Source organism: Taudactylus pleione, unplaced genomic scaffold, assembly GCF_031769625.1.
Source record: "Taudactylus pleione unplaced genomic scaffold, aTauple2 ptg000282l, whole genome shotgun sequence".
In the NCBI taxonomy this organism is placed as follows: Eukaryota; Metazoa; Chordata; class Amphibia; order Anura; family Myobatrachidae; genus Taudactylus; species Taudactylus pleione.
In genome coordinates this window covers 8,919,182-8,938,929 of record NW_028284684.1, presented here as the reverse complement: position 1 = coordinate 8,938,929, position 19,748 = coordinate 8,919,182, and the positions used below count along the sequence as shown (strand labels likewise).

Here is a 19,748-nt window from a genome sequence, read left to right as displayed (position 1 = left end):
CCCTTAAAGGATACTGCTTTGGGACATCCCCAAGGTATCCTGTGGATACCCTATGGACCCTGAAGTAGAAAATATGAGATATGATAAGAACTTACCCTTGTTATCTCTATTTCTACGAAGTCCATAGGGTTCCACAGGACTCCCGCCCTGTCGCACCTGTGCTGCAGATGGGCTTTGCTCTGGTCACCGGTTTTCCGTCTCCCTCTGGTGAGAATGTGATTCTTGTATGTGTCCAGATCTTTGTTCTCTCTCTTCCTTCTCCTCCTCCGGCCTATGGCTTGGTAACTAACTGAGGTGCCTTGGCCCGGGGGCGGGGTATAGGAGGGGGACCTAGTGCATCCTGGGAGGCTGAAAGCTTAACTCTTTGGTGCCCTGCGACTGACGTCACACCTATACCCCCAAGGTATCCTGTGGAACCCTATGGACTTCGTAGAAATAGAGATAACAAGGGTAAGTTCTTACCATATCTCATATTTTCTCCTGTCTTAATAGGCAATGGATTTGGAAGTTCCTGTGCTGGCGAGGGATATACCAGGGAATGCTGCAATAATAAAACATGAAGATACAGGTTTGCTCTTTTCAACCCCCCAGGTAACTTAGAAATTAAATCCATTTTTGCTTTGTACTCTGTGACAGTGGTTAGTGTGCAACCGTAACCAGATTCTAACATCTAATTAATTATTATTATGTTTGTCAAAGTAGGTATAGATAGTGCAACCTTTAATAGAGATTATAATCAAACAATATAATGTTCTGTTGGGATTTGGTCTCAATATCGACATTGGAATCCCAGCAAGGCACTTAAGATAGGCGTAGAAATACCGACACCTATCTTAATCCCAACGCCGAGGACGCCAGCCGGAATGAGGTAAGTCCGGGGAGCCCTTAGCTTTAGCCGCGAGGGGGGGAGGTTTAATTTTAGGGAGACTAGCGGGGTTAGGTTTGGGGGGGGGGTTTAGGGTTAGCCAACCCCGGGGGGAGGTTATAGTTAGACACCTCCCCCGGGAGGGTTAGGTTTAGGGAGCGGTAAGAGGGGGGTTAGGGTTAGGCACCCCCTGGGGGGGAGGCTAGGGTTAGGCACTACTAATGGAGGTTTAGGGGGGTGAGGGGTAGAGGTAGGTTATTTATCTGCCCTGTCGGGATCTTGTCCCTTTGGGCTGCCGGTGTCTGGATATGAACCGGCGGCTATTCAGCCATTGGGACATCATACCTATTCTGTTCTGTTAATACAGATATCTACCTTTTATAGAAGCATAATTTCATTTGTGCCCAAGAATTTGGGAACTGGTATACTTTCCAGGTACCTATGCCAGTAATTGCCCTGATATACCTCCCAGGTACCTGTGCCAGTAATCGCCCTGGTATACCTCCCAGGTACCTGTGCCAGTAATCACCCATGCTTTACATGTTCTCTCATGACTGTAATCACCTTAAATAGCCAATTCCTAGTCATTGGGAGAATGTATAAACTGCTGTTTCTTTTATCCTGAAGAAAGAAATCTCACAGATCTAACAGCCTTGTTTGATGGCACCAAAATAAGTATATTTATATTTTGGTTTAATTTTTATATTATGCCTTTATAAAATAAAAAGATTGTTCTAGTCACTTAACACATTTGACTATTGATGTTTATCCACCACACCATGATATAGCTGGTAAACTGGTCTGAAATCACCATGTGGGCAGCCAGAACATTACATTACATCAGAGAATAAATCAGATGGGGAAATGAATTGGATCATGGAGATAGAGCCTCCTTTGCCAGATTTACCCAGAGCAGTCATGTTTGTGGCCAAGTGGGAAATGGATTATTTTGCTCAGCACTTGGGTAGAACAGCAGGACCAGCCAGTTTGTGGCCACTCTTATGTAAATTACAAACTAAAACCTCTGTAAATGTAATACGAGAGAAATTATGTTTTGTTTGGAAAACATCAGACAATGGGGGTATCCAATTAGCCCCGAACATTGTTCGGACACTAATGGCTGGCCGCGATTGGCGAAAGATCCCCGTTTTATCCATTAGCGCCTGTTTTTTTTCTAAGATTTCTTTTTTCACCCTATCCTATTATTTCTAAATAATAATAGGATAGTTCTTTTGAAAACATATAGGACCCGCGATAAGCTTGCAATCCTATGTGTCTAAAGGTAGGTAATTACCATGTATTTAGGCGCTCCTCAACATAAATGCTGTGACGGAGTCGACCGTATAGATGACATAGGTCAGTGTAGACATAAAATAAAATTTATTAATGAATACAAGGTGATGCATGGAATATAAATGCATACAGTCAAGACGTGCTGTAGATTCAAAAGGGATGAGAATTCACAGAATCAGTTGATAAATACTGGGTGAGGCATATATATAATATATATAATTCACCTATTGCATATGTCTAATGTCCATGGCAGATACCATTTTTCTGCCTCACCCAGTATTTATCAACTGATTCTGTGAATTCTCATCCCTTTTGAATCTACAGCACGTCTTGACTGTATGCATTTATATTCCATGCATCACCTTGTATTCATTAATAAATTTTATTTTATGTCTACACTGACCTATGTCATCTATACGGTCGACTCCGTCACAGCATTTATGTTGTGGAGCGCCTAAATACATGGTAATTACCTACCTTTAGACACATAATTCAGACTTTGGTTTTCACTAGGGAAAACCCATTACCATTCACGGCCCGCTTACCCTCAACAGGAGCGCCCAGTTTCACCAATACACCACAAAATCTGAGTTGCAATCCTATGTGTTTTCGCCATTTAGGCGGTGAAAAAACGGCACTTATCGTGGATTATGTTTCGGGACACATCCCGAAAAATATCAACAATAAGTGCTGGCGTCGGGCGGCACTTGGAGGCTAATACGATAGCCCCACCTCGATCAATTAGCAGCACTACTTTAGCGCTGCTATATAGAAACCCCCTTTGATTGAATTAGCATTCTGCTTTACTTGCGTTTATGCTGAAATAGATTAACAGATTATACTGGTGTCTGTAAACATTGATTTAGCACATGAGGAAGGTCCTGTAACACCTTGCACTTGGAAGAAAATGTTCCTTTCAAATCAATTTAGCGCAGAGAAGAATGCAGAAATAAGGCATACATTTCATTGATCTGAAGCACTTGCCAAAGGAAAACTTTGAAATCAAATAAAAAATGCTCTTGAAGGCATGTACAGGAAGAAAGGTCAGGATGTTGTCTACATACCTACAGTAAATATGTTTCCATAGAGAATTGTGCTATTTCTAGAGGAAAATTACACTTATTAAGTACATTCTGTTGCCTGCATTTAGAATGATTGACTTTTATGGTTCATGCAAGCATTTGGAACCTGATGGAATTATAGGTTATTTTTTTCAATTTTATCACTAAAATGGGTTGGAAGAGGACATATAAAGTAGTTTATCTATATTGTGTGTGCAGAATATTTTTTTGATAGATGTTTGAAGCTGTTCCATATGTGGCTATGTTTTGGGCTGTCAGGAAGCTAATGTTGAACCATGTGGAATACTTTAGCTAAAATGCTATCAGCAGAGGGTCCTTCAGCCAGTAAAGCATATATTCACTGTACATTTCAGGCAGAATTATAGCGACAATTCTTTTATGAAAAGTTGGAATAGAAAAATACAGGAAACATGTCCTTGTGCCCGAACCGCCTGCTGTGATTTCATAGCACACAGCTATGGTGGCAAGACAAATGACAGCATGCAATCTCCCCTGGAATGGCATTCATGTACACGCTTCCATTTCACCACTTGTCACTGTTATTTTATTGTGTCGCATGTAGATCAGGAGTTCTCTCTGTCTCTGTTTTCACATTGCAATGCTGGTTATTGCTTTTTCTAGAACTCTGACTCATTGTGCATGTAGAATAAATAGATCCATGAAAATAATTTTCATCCTTTCTATGGGATGCTGTCGGTCTGAATCCCAACGCTGAAAGTCCGACACGGCACTTAAGATAGGCGTTGAAATGCCGACGCCTATCTTAGCGCCAACGCCGGAACACGGACAGACACCAGTCCGAACCAGGTAACTCCGGGGTGTCTTAGCTGTTAGCCGCTCGGGGGGGATGGGGAGGTTTAGGTAGCATAGCGGAGTTAGTGTTAGGTTTTGAGGGGGGAGAGGTTAGGGTTAGGCATCCCTAGGGGTGGGGTCAGGGTTAGGGACCATTGGGGGGTTAGGTTTAGGCACTAAGGATGAGGGTTAGGTTTAGACACTAACTGGGAGGGCTAGGGTGTGGCGTGGGGAGGGTTAGGGGGAGAAGGGGGAGGGTAATTCTACTTAATTCAACCCCTGCCGGGATACCAACCATCGGGATTCCGCCGTCTGAATTTTGAGAGGAGACATCTCGACTGCCGGCATTGCATACCGATTCCCTTCATATAAGTGTACTTCTTTTGCCACCCAAAATATATATATATATATATATATATATATATATGCATATATATATATATATGCACATATATATATATATATATATATATATATATATATATATATATATATATATTAGGGATGTGCAGGCTCGGATAGGTTCGAGTTTGCACGTGGAGTTCGGATTTTTCCCTCCAAAAAAACGGAACTCAGAAAGAGGCAAAACGTCATCTTGCACGGACGAACATCATCATTCCTGGACAAAAGTCCAGGAATGATGATGTTCGTCCGTGCAAGATGACGTTTTGCCTCTTTCTGAGTTCCGTTTTTTTGGAGGGAAAAATCCGAACTCCACGTGCAAACTCGAACCTATCCGAGCCTGCACATCCCTAATATATATATATATATATATATATATATATATATATATATATATATATATATATATATATATATATATATATATATATATATATATATATATATATATATATACACACACACACACACACACACACACACACACACACACACACACACACACATATATATACATATATATTTGTTGTTTTTTTGGGGAGCACCTAAACTGGATTATACAACTGTATATGGGATCCAATTCCCCCTTCGTATAGTATAATATTTGTCCCTGAGTGTGACGTTATTATTTCTGTTATCGGGCCTAGTTTGATACCTTTTCAACCTGAGTTTACCCAAAATACAACTAATAACCTTATTTCCTTTTAGTACACAGTTTTATTAAAAAAACATAAAATCACGTTTAAAACTTATTCTCACATATACATAGACATCTTTACCATTGTGAAGCAGATGGGAGTACACTTGCTGTCTCCCTTTATAGGGAAAAGCACTTTGACAGCCTTTAGTGGCCACTGTGCATCCTGATATCTTGTCATCCAACGTGTTCCCTCCAATCGAGTTTTGACTGACATATGTGTATGTACGTGTGTGTGTGTGTGTGTGTGTGTGTGTGTGTATGTATGTATATAAATATATATATATATGTGTGTATACCTCCAATGGCGGTACTCAGCGGTCTGTTTATCAGGCAATAAAGAACAAGCACACCAGTGCTGTTGGCAACGTTTTGGGCTGTAATCGCCCGTCGTCAGGCTACAAAACGTTGCCAACAGCACTGGTGTGCTTGTTCTTTATTGCCTGATAAACAGACCGCTGAGTGCCGCCATTGGAGGTGTACATAATTTGGAAGCTGGTACCTCGGCACTTATGATTCTTGGGAAGGAGTGTGCTGGGTCACTGGGTGAAAATATATACATGCATATATACAATATAGGACACAGAAGAATGGCACTCCGCTGGTCTGATGTAGACAAAATAAATGCACTCAAGCAGCCAATTGTTCAACGTTTCGGGCTTTATTCGCCCTTTTTCAAGAATATATATATATATATATATATATATATTACACCCACACAATTGATCCATAATACATTTTTTCAAACTGTTAAAATATATAGCGTGTGTTCAAAAACTTCACCAGTGAAATAATCATGATCTAGGCTCAGTCGTAAAGTATACTGGTATACATAAAGACAACTAGTACATGTAACATAGACAAGCATTCATAATGATAGTCAACTGTCGAACTCCTACAACAGGTAATTATATGTTCAGAATTTACTGCAATGCATTTTGATGTTTTTTCTGCAATTGACAATATGAATTCTTGTGTAAACTTACATCTGTTCAAGTTTCTGCTGTTTTATCACCCATAACTCCTCTTAGTACTGTATGTTGCACTGACAATGGCATGGGACAATCATAGGTATGCCAGACTTATGCTGGGCATACACTCTACAATTATCGGGCCAATCCGCCCGATATCCGCAGATCGCCTCGATAATTGTAGTGTGTGTGTGTGGCCGACCAAGGGTTAATCGATTGGGCATGCTGGATCCTCCAGCATGACCTTCCGATGCGATATCTGCAAATTAAAATGCTGGCCACATCGGGCAGTGTATGCCCAGCTGCCACCGACAGACCGCAAAATGTAAGGAACAGCGAAATGTCTCCTCCCCCGGGGGAGGAGCGTAGTTATCAAGGCCAATACAATATCTCGGTGTATGCTCGCAATATGTGCAGGCCACCAGATAAAATGTCTGTTGGTCTGACAGGCATTTTGTCTGGCAATGTATGCCCGACATTAGCACTTATAAAACAAATGGTGTGTGAAGTCTTTTGATCTTATTTACTAATCGCTCTTTACATAGCGGTTACCTATTACGCAGCATTTTGTAGAGAATATTTAATCCTTCACATCAGTCTCCTCAAACAGCCGTGCTCTAGTTCTGACATGTTAGGGGCATGTGGGGTGGTCTGATGCTACTGTATCAAGTGGGATCACTTGGATATTTGAGGGCATGTGGGGTGGTCTGATGCTATGTAAGGAGGCATGTGGGGAGCTTAAAAACATAAATTGTGTAGGGACCCAGAAACAGTGAAGTAGGACCCCCATTTTTTAAAGTGAGGGGAAGACCTTCATATTTTATACACTCAGCAGAATTACTTTAATATGTAACGTGTGCAATGATTGTGCTCATTTGAAAAGAAGTACAATGTAAGCCCTTTAATACAGAAACGGTACTAAAAGAAATACCGGCGCTAAGAAGGGTTGCTTCTCTGAGCAGCTGCTATAAAAGAGAGCCAGTCTCTTAGATAGAACCAGAAAATTAGCTAAAAGCAGCGCTACATCAATTAACCATTTAATAAATAAAATAAATACAATTTATAAATAGGACAATAAATTTAGTAAAACATTGAGTTCTGTAAATACAGTGACAATAAGCAGATATAAGAGGCACTAATGAATTGGATAATAGACATGCATGTCAAACTATAAAAGCTCACAAAAATTCAAGGTCCCTTTGAAAAAGCTGCCAGATAGGCAGTGAAATGCGTTGGTGAAGCACCCTGAACCAGGCATCTTGCACCTGCACCTATTGCACCTATTTGGAAGTTTGCTATTTCTGGGACTTGTCCTTACTGGAGTGTGTTCATGACTATCAGACTGGCTTTAGCATCCAGAGGTGCTCCTTGTGAGGTTGAGCGACTTCTCTTCAAGACCACTGCCACTACAGGACTCACTGGACTACTCTTCAGCTACTTGTAGAGGTATTACTTGTCCATTAAGGAGCCTCTGTGCGGTTGGGACACTATAGGCCAAGTCACTAGCATTCCAGGACACATTGGACTCTTTCTCAGCCGGTATATCTGTCTGCTTTTCCAAACGGAACTAACTTTAGTGCAATTGAACTTTGTGCAGTGCATCAGATTAGTAAAGATTGCCTGATATGGGTGCATACTAATTTTTGTGAGCTTTTATATTTTGACATGTATGTCTATTATCCAATTCATTAGTGCCTTTTTTATCTGCTTATTGTCACTTTCAAGTACTGTATTTACAGAACTCAATGTTTTACTAAATTTATTGTCCTATTTATAAATTGTATTTATTTTATTTATTAAATGGTTAATTGACGTAGCGCTGCTTTTATCTAATTTTCTGGTTCTTTAATACAGAACCTCTACTCTTCTTACTTCTCCTCAATGTTTCCAGGAAGCTGAAGGAATGTTAGGACTCATAAAAATGTTGTTTAACTTTGTCCTATCGATCTCCACACTTCCCCTTCAGTTTTGTACGCCACTAAATTGTGATTTAATTGGTAGCAAAGTGACCATAGAGAAGTGTAATTGCTCTTTACTGCGTCTCTTGATCCATTAAAAGAGTTCAGAGTGGTTTGACCCTGCAATTACAGAATTCATAATATTTAAATGTTTTTAAGAAATGGAATACAATCATTTCAGAAAAATGTTAAACATTTTTACATAGTTTCACCACTGTAAATATAATTTCTGTATTTTAGCAGGTTTTTTTTTTAAATGACAGTGTGACTTAGAATTCTTTAGGTAACACAGTGCCAACACTGGAACCCTTTAATGATAGTAAATTTTTTTGGCGCACGTGTGCTATTGTGAGGACATTGTTCTTTGCAGGCAGTATGTGAATAGCTATAACTGCACACCTACTGTAACTGAATTATGTCTCATACTGTTATTTCCATCATTGTCTACTGGTGACTGTAACTGGTTTTCTGTAATGGCTCGCCCTGCCCAAGACACATTTATGTCCCCATGATTTGACTTGAGCGGTTAATGATGTTGAAATGTATCTAAATAGTTAACAATGTTTCAATAAAAGTACAGTCTGGATGTTTTTGGTGATTACATTTTTTTTTTCCATGAGTAATCAAAAATACCACTAAATTGAGCTAATTTACTAAAATATCCACTTACAAATTGATTTAACAAAAAAAAAAAATACCAACATTTTTAGTGAAGTCTTTAGTCCATTTAAGTACATATTCCCAGCATGTTCCTATGGGGGAATTCAATTGTTTTCTGCACCGCAATACTTAATGAGCACCCAGGGGGAGCTCTGTTCTGGATGCCTATTAATTATCGCGTTTGTTGCTCCCAAATAGACCGGATTTAGCCACAAAAAATGGTTAAACCCATCTAAAGTCCTGGTTAGCATACCCAAAAATCTGGACTTTTCGCACATTTCTACTGGCCACCTCAGGAGTGTTCGAGCAGAAATTTGTCCACCCATGCATTTGCGCCCGAACGGACCAAACATTTAATTGCTCCGCCGGATGCCCACTAAATAGTGTGCCGCATAAAACAATTGAATGCAAACAAATTAGGATATTTTTTGTATTTTTTTCCCAAAACTTACAGGCTCTGTAAAAATTATACACCTGCTTTAGGATAGTGAGGTTTTGTTTTGTGTTTTTAGCGAGGTGGGGGGGGGGGGGTTGTTTTTCATGCACATAGATACAAACAGCTTAAATTTCAATGACCTGAGGACTGCTGCAAGGTTGTAATGCTAATATTTTGGGTGTGATTCGGAGTTGGCATAAGTGGAAATGCCGATGGGCCTTGCAGATATTTGCATAATGTGCATGTGCCATACAAAGAAGTCGTCTGCTGAGCATGTACCAAACCAAGCATATGCAAGTCGGTGAGGATTGAACTGTCCATTTACAGAGCTCTCTGTCAGTGACTCGGGCGTTTCTGGGTGGTAACCATGGGTTAAAGTGGGCCTGAATGGGGCGGAACTGCGTTCCATCAGTTCTAATTGGAGGCGGAACCAGTACCGCCTCTGTCCGCCCACCTTGCCAGGCTTTAGAAACTGGCAGTTGCAGGCCTGTGGCTGTCAGTCTGAATGAGCTCTGTTTTTACTGGCTAAGCCTGCCCGGCCACCCCGCCCCTTTTTGCCGTGGCGGCCCACTCTGCTTGTTCGGCTGGCCACAGACACGGCCCTGACCGGACGTGACAGTGACAAGTTGTGAGTACACAGGCAGCTGTGCGCCACTTGCTGCCTGATTAAGTGCTGGTGAAGCAAGTGAGTGATGATGTATTGGTGTTGTCGGGCTCGTCCTGGCCGGTTTCCGCTATGACTGTCCCCACCCCTCTGTGTGCCGCTTGCTACACTAGAACCTTATGATTATGAAGTTTTTATGTTTTATAAAATACATCTGCCACTGCCCCCACCTTCCCCACTGTGTGTGTTCACCCTGCTCCCACCCCCACCCCCTCCCCACTTACCCTGCACTACTGCAAAGGGCATTGTGTAAGGGGTAGAGTTGTGCGGTGGACCATTTTTTGCTGGGTTTGTATTTGGCTCTGGTTCTTCGTTTTTGGATTTTCCAAACCGCTGTGACTGGTATTGAATTTAGATTTTTTACAAAGATTGTCAAAAAAAAAAGCTAAAAATCACATCATTTGGCCTTTTTTTGTTCCTAGAGTATTATTATCCTCAATAGCATTAATTTCCAGTCATTTACAGTCAATTTAGACCACCTCACAATATTGTTTCACCATTATTGGCCAAAGGCCGGTTACTAAGCTATAGAGCGGCGGCACAGACACCGCAGTTTAAAGCACATCTATGAAACATTGCCACACAGCAGTGGCAGAAATGAAAGGTAGTGCAAGATGGAATTGTCCTTTGGCTCTCCCACCCACCCAGTGGGGTGCGGCCAGCAGAGTCACAGTACATGTATACACAGTGGGCTGTGGCCCAAGGAGTAACAGTGCTTGTATACACAGAGGGCTACGACCCAAGGAGTCACAGTGCTTGTATACACAGGGGGGTACAGCCCAAGGAGACACAGTGCTTGTATACACAGGGGGCTACAGCCCAAGGAGTCACAGTGCTTGTATACACATAGGGCTACAGGCCAAGGAGTCACAGTGCTTGTATACACAGTGGGCTATGGCCCAAGGAGTCACACTGCTTGTATACACAGAGGGATACAGCCCAAGGAGTCACAAAACTTGTATACAGAGAGGGCTACAACCCAAGGAGTCACAGTGCTTGTATATACAGGGGGGTACAACCCAAGGAGTCACAGTGCTTGTATACACATAGGACTACGGCCCAAGGAGACACAGTGCTTGCATACAGTATACACAGAGGGCTATGGCCCAAGGAGTCACAGTGCTAGTATACAGTACACAGTGGGATACTGTTATTCTTTAAAAAATTACTTTTTATTTTTTATACTTTTTTAAAAAAAATCTTATTTAACTTTTTTTTTTTTTTTTTTACACTGGAGCAGATGGGCATGAGTACAGCGTAGCATACATCAGCATGCCTTGTACACACAGCCATTTGTGTGTCTGGACACAACCACTTTAATCAGCAGAGTATAGCTCAGCATACACAGGGCTGCCGACAGCCGCACTGGGCCCAGGTGGCAGGGGGCGTGGCCTGATCACGAGAAGTGTGGCCACGCCCATTTAGAAAAAATCATTTTGCAGGCGCTGTGGGCCCTTCAGCCCGGTGCGCAGCCAATGGGGGGCGTGATCGCTCCCCCATAGGCGTAGTAGGCTGCTTTAGCAGCCGAGAGCAGTCACCCAGTGCAGCCCAGCACGCAGCAGCGTGTGCTGGGCTGCTGTGACGTAAGAGGGAGGGGGAGCAGTGCTGGACCCGGGCCCCTCCAGCAAGCCCGAGCCCGGGTAATTAGTACCCGCTCCTCCAACCTCTCGGCGCCCCTGAGCATACATCAGCGTGCCGTGCAGTGTGCCCCCCCCCCTATACAAAGTCACTTAACAGCACAGCCACTTGTGAGTCTTGAGTCTGAACACAGGCTACTACAGCCACTTTAATCAGCAGAGTAGTGCAGCATACATCAGCATGCAGTGTGCCCCCTATATAGTCACTTTATCAGCATAGCCACTCTGGACACAGCCACTTTAACATATGCAGAGAGACATTGCAGAGCAGTGTGCAGCGTGCGAGTGAACAGTGAAATGGCGCCGAGTCCCGGTTGCGACGCTTTGTATAGTAAAGAACTCTCGTGAAAATCCATCGTCGGGAGGTTGATGCTTGGCATTGAAGTGGGATCCGAGTCAGACGGGAACACTCGAGCCTCGGCTAAGGTGGACTCGGATCCCCGGTGTTGTTGGGGTGTTCGGGGGGGATTTCACAGAATCCAATCCGCTCATCTCTAACAAGGGGCACTACTGTGTATCATAACATGAATAAGGGACACTACTATGTGTAATGTGAATCAGGGGCACTATGTGCGGTGTAATGTAAATAAGATTGTGCTACTGTGTGGCGTAAGTTGAATTGGGGATACTATTGTGTGACCATGCCCCTTTCTTTTGAGACCATATCACTTTTTGCGGTTCACTGTCCCTTTATTGAAAAAGTGGCCGGGGCTGGGGGGTGGGTGAGTAGTTCCACCACGTCTCTAAGACCACTTTAAGCACTGGCGATAACTGAGCAGCGACAATACATATGCACCAAACTGAGATGTTTGACATACACAGGAGGATTCTCCCATTAGCATCCAACTCCGATTCATGCCCTTTATATGTATTGTTACACCAGTGGTTTTCCTCATCAATCTTCTTCAGACGTTGTGTACATAGATGTGTCCTCATACACTATTGCCGCAGTCACGCCAAACAGTGTCTTTTTTCACTTAATGTGCGTCTTTGTCGCAACGCAATGTCACAAAACCGTTTCAAGAGACTGCACTGATTAATTTGATAAGCGACTCTTGTATATCTGTGTGAGACTGTGTGAATCTGTATACGAAGTGCTACAATGCAACAGCCATGGCTTTTTTCACACCAAGTTCCATTATTCAGACTCATTTATACGCAGATACAGATATACAAGTGTCACATATCAAATTAATCAGCACAGTCTCCTGAAGTGGTTTTGTTACTTTGCAATTGAGGGCCATTTCAATTGGGTGCGAAAAGTCGCGTTTGGCGAAAAGCATTCGCATTGCAAAGTTAACACCTCATTCGCCAGTTTTGATGCAATCTTTTTGCATACTCTCAATGTGTGCTTCCGCTATTTGCCCTATCCAATTGTAAAGCACACGAAAACGCATATAATTGCAAAGGGAAAACTAGTGAAAAGCACAGCACATTTTTGGTAAATCAGCCTGTACCCCATTAAAAGCCTGACACTGGAAATCAATATAGAAGAGTATTAATAGCCCTAATAAAAGTATTTTGGGTTCTTAAAGTGAGCCAAATGGCTGTTATATGCATAGTTGCATAAGTGTGGAAAAATGATAAAAAGCAATTTATTTTTTTTTGTCTTTTAAAATGCTGTAGTTAAATTGGGGGTACATTAAAATGGATGCTAGTATATTTTTGTTTCTAAAAAGTGCAGTTTTCCATTTTCCAACACTTTTAAAATTTTCACCCCAAAAGTGACGTCATCATTAAGGAGGATTTTGCACATTTTATCACCTGCTCTGAGATGGGGGAAACTTTTTGCTGGTTTCTGCCTATGGCGTTTTCGCACATGCGAACACTTCGGCAATAGCGCGATATGAATGTATGCGTGAAAAGTTCACACCAGCGAATGCTTTTCGCCAAACGCAACTTTTCACACTCAATTGAATACGGCCCTAAAATGCAAATCCAAGTGAAAGTCACATTTGAAATATTAAGTTTCTATGTACAATGGTCAAAATCTAACAAGCCTGGTCTTGTCCAAGGAAAAATAACTGCACTTTAATATCTTTGGTGTTCTTGGTCATACAAGCTCAGGATTTCAAGGGGGCAGCATTTATTTACGATGGGTTTAAGAACTTCAGCCTGAATTTATTTCACTGTGATGTGATCATTTGTTTTGTTTGCAAGTCTAGGCCAAAAGGACATAAATGCTGACTTTATCACTGACCACAAGAGTGATTATTCTATAATTGGTTAGTTCAGGGAAATTGCTGCCTTGCATAGCACTATTCCGCTGTTATATATCTCGTCTGCAGTTGCTGAAGCAGGTCTAGTTAGGCAGTTAATATTTTGATAAAATTCCTGAATAACCTTTACAGTTAGAGTGATTTTTAAGCTTTCCTGGGAACTATTGGCAGCCTATAAAAATAGGTAAGCTCAGATATAGGATGGGAACAGACAGATTATAGTCTTGTGGTACAGAGATGTTACCCAAAATTCAGTTTATGCTTATAGCAGTTAATGTTTCTATACCTTGGTTACCCTGGATCTAGCATGTATCAAAGGATGCTTTGTAGCCACCAGCACAAAGTATCTGTTATAAATAAAAGAAAAGTTTTAAAGATGCAAAAAAAATGCAGTATGTGTGCTTCAGACATACCACCTGGTATGAGGCGAGGGTGTTTCTGTAGGACCCTCAACTATATTTTGAGATAAATGATTACACCCTGGTCCTTCACTGTCATTAGCTAATCTAATATAGGGCCTCTTATATATGTTATGTTGCATAGACATTATATTTCTGATGACTGAAATGCTGCAATTGGGCGCTGACCATACCTGGGACATTCACTTGTGTGTTATTTTATATTCTCTCTCATCATGGATACCCAATGTTTAATAATTGTTGCTACTTTATGCTCTGCCTTTGGGAGTGTGGAGGTATCCTGGATGGCCATTGCATTGCGCTGTCCCATGTCTTATTGTACATGTGAATGCTATTTTTCATTCTTTTGTAATGAAAGACACAGAGGAGATCCACCAAAGTGAACCCCAATGGTATGATGTAGCTGAAGAGGTCTATATAAGTAGGAGTTGGAGAGAGCACAATTTGCTATTAACTCCTCGAACATTTTTATAGTGGAAGAACAAACACCTGACAATATGTTAGAAAAACTGCTCTACACTATACAACAAAGTACAACAACATCTGTGCGCTTAATTAATTGCCTGATCAATGAGAGGAGAGATTAAAAAACTCAGTAGATACCTTTGGATGGTCTTGAGACGTCATCCTTTCATATCCACGAGCTTTGGTCCTCTCACCTCCATGTGTTGGTAATCTCCAGGTTCCCACCAGGTATTAAGCCTTCTCACTTTTCCAATTGGCCTCTGCGGGTCTCTTTAGAGTTGGCCAGCTGGTGAACGCTTCAGGTATTATGGTGCATACACACGATCAGATTTTTCCTTCAGATATGAACGATAACGATTTAAAAATCGTTCAGTCGTTCATATCTGAAGGAAAATCGTTCATATCTGACATGCCTGAACGATGGACGATCAACGATGCGCGTTCCCGTTTGTCAGATAACGATATCTGACATCTGATGGGTTTGCAGTCAGACTTGGACGATTCCATTCATTTTAATGCAGTCAAAAATCGTTCAAATCGTTCAAAACTTTGGTAAAATCGTTCAGTCGTTCATCTGACAAATCTGACCGTGTGTATGCTCCATTAAACAATTCTCTGAGATTAGAGAAAAGTGGGATATCCCTCACTCCGCTTTTTGGAGGTTCCTAGAAGTTTGCCATTTTCTAACCCCAGATATTAGGACAGCCCTATACAAGAGGAATCTTACCTCCTTTGAGAAACTGTGTCCCCCAGTCTGCTTCACACAGTTTCTGCTCTTTACCAAGTACTACTCGTTAACCAGGCTAACCATTCCACCATATGCCAGATCTTGGGAAAAAGACCTAGGCCTCTACCTATCTGACCAGGAATGAGAGACTATTTTTCTTAAAGCCTATTCAAGCTCTATTTGTACAGATGTGTCCTCTTATATCCTTGACAATCATGCTACAAACTGGCGCACGAATCACGCCATGCGATTACCCGCAGCAACATACACTACCATATGCTATGGATATGCGCACTGCGATCGCACCATGCAATCCTATGGAGTCACGGGTGCAAACGCAGTGCGCATATCCACTCGCAGGCACACACCTCCCGTCATAATTTGCCGAGTGCGCAGAAGTGATGCAAGGGGACACATCTGTATTACTGTAAAAGAGACACAATATAAGATCTTAATGCTGTAGTAAAGGCACTCTTCTTTGCTTCATGCCATGTTTCCCTCAGTATCCGGCTTCTTCCTGCTGGAGATGTTCCTCTGCCTTAGGCACTCTGCATCATGTCTGGTGGGATTGTTCTTGCTTATCAAATTTCTGGGCTGACATTATCTCCTTCTCCCAACATATTATAGATGTTCCCATGTCTACAGACCCCGCATTTTGGCTACTCAATTCCTCTCTAATTCCGTTGGCTAAATATAAGAAATCGCTGCTTCGCCACCTTCGTAATGCAGCACGCTCAGTCATCCCAGCACCTAGTTCCCTTGGCTGTAATATAAGACCTATATGTCGGTGACCTCATTTGACTTGTAACCTGAGACTCTGGGTTCTCAGATTATATTTATCCTTTCCTCTTATAATTCATGGTTACAGCTCTATTCTCCTTTTTATTTTTTTTCCATTCCATGATATCTGATCCCTCTCTTATCATCCCTTTTTTTTTCTCTGGTTCTCTTTCTTATTTTCAGTTATTGTTGTTTTTTTATAAGGATTTCCAATTCTTATATATACTATGTATCCCACTGAAATGCTTTGGACCTCACTCTTGATTGACTGTTGTTTTGTGTTAATGCTTAGATGATAAAGTGAAATGTTTGCATACAATTGGATATCTTAATAAAACAGAATATATAAAAAGGAAGGCTGTAATATCAAGATATGTTAATAATTGGAAGCAAGTGTTCCACACCTGGGATCCATACAAAAGTATGTAATAATCATATACTGTAAGACATTGGCAATCTTGGGGCCCTCATGCTTTGACGCATCAACTATAGCTAGTATTGTTCTGCTTGACGTTTCACTTTGGCCCAGATTGGTCATATAGTCACCCCAACATCAGGTTAGAATTAGTAGAACTTGAATTTACAGTGTGTTTAAAAAAAAAATAAAAAAGCGTGTCCACTCAACTTAAACAAAAGAGTCAGGCTAATCTACTGGTTCCAACCGAGATATGCACTTTCCATGCCATGACTTTTTTGTTCAAGCTCCTCTTTCCAACATCTGTTGACGCATTTAATATCTGAAACACAATTCTAGACCATTCCTCACGTAAAAATATTGAATGAATTCCGCAAAACACCTGTATCTCACGCTGGATGTCACTTACTTAATCCAATGTATGGTGTGCATTCTCGTTCCTGGTAGTTGCAGACGTCATGCACCAGAAAGTACCTAATCAGTTGTGGCTTCCTCTTGCACTGGCTCCACGCTCTAGTTTGTGCCTTCTTCTGGCAGACCTGCTCACTCTAGTGGCAACCTGCGGAGCTGCAGCTACTTTTTAAAACCACAGTCAAGTGATCTCTAATATTGGACTGCTTACCCCAATACGAATTGTCCCTGTCCTTTGTAAACCTGGTTTGGTCTCCTTATTGCCAGAACTTTTTCTTTTTTGCTTGTAGTCAAACCCTTCTTGGCTCCCTGGGATCTATTGCCAAATAGGAAATCTGTTCCACTATTGTATTGTGCCTCTGCCATCCAGATGTGTTACTTCCGGTACCTCATGCCTCAGACAAATAAGTGGATCCTCCCTGATTCTGCTGACGCTTCTTCGCTATTTACGGATCCTATGTGTTATGCCTGGTGCTTACGCCGGGGGCCGTGACCGGCAGGGTGTCGGCGACACAGCCCTTATACCCTTAAGGCGTTCCTTGGTGAAATACTACACCTCGTTAGATTCTGTGCCCTTGGTATAAGCCAGGGGTGGGGAACCATTTAACTGTCGAGGGCCATTTTGAACATCATTCGCGGGCCCGGTGCAGACCGCGGTCCCTCAATGTGATGTCACATTGGGCGGAGCCACAATAGCCATTGATTACAGCAGTACCCAGAGCATCCTGAGGATGCTCCGGGGAGGTGTAAGGGCAGCGGTGTACCGTCAAAAGGGTCCTAAGGATGCTCCTGGCAGCACTGCTGCATAGATTCTGGCTGCAGGGTGCCATTCTGGGCACCCTGCTAGCCAGATGAGGCTAACAGAAAAAAGCTCTGAGGGCCAGACCAAATGATTCCCCGGGCCTTATAAATCCATCATGTCATAGTGCAGAGGTTCCCAAACTTTCTCTGTTTGTGGCACCCTAATTGTCTTAGAATTTTTTTGCGGTAGATTCAATTAGCATTGAGGTTCTGTTTGAACTTCTCACGCTAATGTAACACTAGCAAAAGTTAGGTTCTCTTACAATAATAACCTCTTATATGTGCATAAGACATTCACATACACTGAAGTGCCAAAAGTCATGGGATAGATGCCTAGTATCGTGTAGGACTCCCTCTAACTTGGCAAAGTGCAGCAACACGACATAGATTCCGCAAGTGGACAGAAGACCTCTGGAGAGATGTTGAACCATACCGTCTGGAGAGCTGCCGCCAGCTCCCAGATATTTGTAGGTGCAGGATCTTGGGTGCGAATTGACCTCTCCACCATGTCCCATATATGCTCAATTGGGTTAAAGTCAGACAAACGTTGTGGCCAGCCAGAACTCTCCAGAATACTCCTCGAATCAAATCCGGACAACTTGGAATCAATGACAAGCGCATTATCCTGCTCTAATATTCCAGGGTCACACATACATACACACATGCAGGCAGGTCACACATTGGGTCACACATAATTGCTTGATGTGGAGCCAGCAGCTCCTTCCTCCATGCTGCTGTAGTCCTGTCCTCTGCTGGGTTCAGAAGAGCATGTGCTGAGCTCCACCAATCAGGGCTCAGTGCGCGCCCCTCTGACCCTGGAGTGTCAGCATAGAGCAGCAGGAAGGACTGAAACTGCTGCTTTGTATCCTGACCCCCACCCGGCCCTTCCCTAATGTGGTTCTTCCAAAATGACTGAACTGCTTTGGCCCAAGAGACTGGGCAGGGAGAACTCGCGGCCATCTGTTCCGGTTTACGAATAATCCGGCCCTGCGCTGCACCCATGTAAGTGCGCACAGCAGTTTGGGAAACCCTTTCATAGTGTTTCCTGACACCAGGTCCAACCGTAACCATGTTATGGTCAAAATGCTACTCCCGAAGGTCAACCAAATTCCGTCCCCATTGACAAAAGCAAAAAGTGATTTACTTTCCAAGATTCAAAAGTCACATTAAAGGTTGTACATGCTGATATGGTTTGAGATCACTCTTGACAAATATGCATTTCAGAGTGCAACAGGGCCAGGCGACGAGAGATGAGGCTCAGGTAATTGATGAAGTGACAAGCATACTACCACGATCAGGGGCGCCGAGAGGGGGGGAGCTGGTACTAATTACCTGGGCCCGGGCTTGTTGGAGGGGCCAGACGGGGGCTCAGGTCCGACGCCTCCTCCCTGTAAGCTGAGCAGCCCAGTACACGGTGCTGGTTGCTGGGCTGCAAAGGGAGACTGCTTGCTGCTGCAACAGCAGTCTCCTCTGCCTACGGGGGGAAGTGATCATCCTTATGGCCCCCCCCCATTGATATGCGCTGGGCTGATGGGTTCACAGCACCCCCTCCCCAACGCACAGCGGCGCTGCAACAATGTTTTTTTTTTCCTTTAAGGAGGCGTGGCCACTCTCGCGGTTAGGCCACACACCCTTCACCCGGGCCTGGCCCGGCTCTTGGCAGCCCTTGCCACAATAGGGGGTACTGAAACTACAAGGCATTAGGCCCATGTCAGCCCCAATTTAGCAAATGATGCCACCCAAGAAGGAGAATGCAGGGGTCCTCATATACGTGCCACATATTTGTGACATTTTTGAAATCCCTCAAGCGGGCCACCGTCAAATTATGTGGGAGAATTTGGTAACCGCACCATAACACAATGCAGGCGACACAGGCACCTGGGTTCTGTTTGGCAGGCAATAACAGGGTATATGCATTAAGGCAGTGTTCTGTTGCAATTCAGATAAGAAACATGGGCCAAGTGAACAGAAATGCAAAGGGAAAGCAGAACACTCCAGTAGAAAAGGGTTGCAGTGCAGCAGTCACAGCAATAAGAGAAACCTCAGATATTGGT

General features: G+C 42.8%; 1 protein-coding gene across 4 annotated transcripts in view; it reads left to right on the top strand.

The window, feature by feature from the left end:
* GLT1D1 (glycosyltransferase 1 domain containing 1) overlaps positions 1–19,748 on the top strand; it is a 225,426-nt gene that overhangs the window by 184,561 nt on the left and 21,117 nt on the right. For 3 of the 4 annotated variants that reach the window (XM_088482112.1, XM_088482111.1, XM_088482110.1), the window contains one exon: positions 493–591. The exons of the other annotated variant lie outside the window; for it this stretch is intronic. In XM_088482112.1, coding sequence (XP_088338238.1) covers positions 493–591 — 99 coding nt within the window. The remainder of the gene's footprint in view (positions 1–492; positions 592–19,748) is intronic. 4 annotated transcript variants of the gene reach the window in all.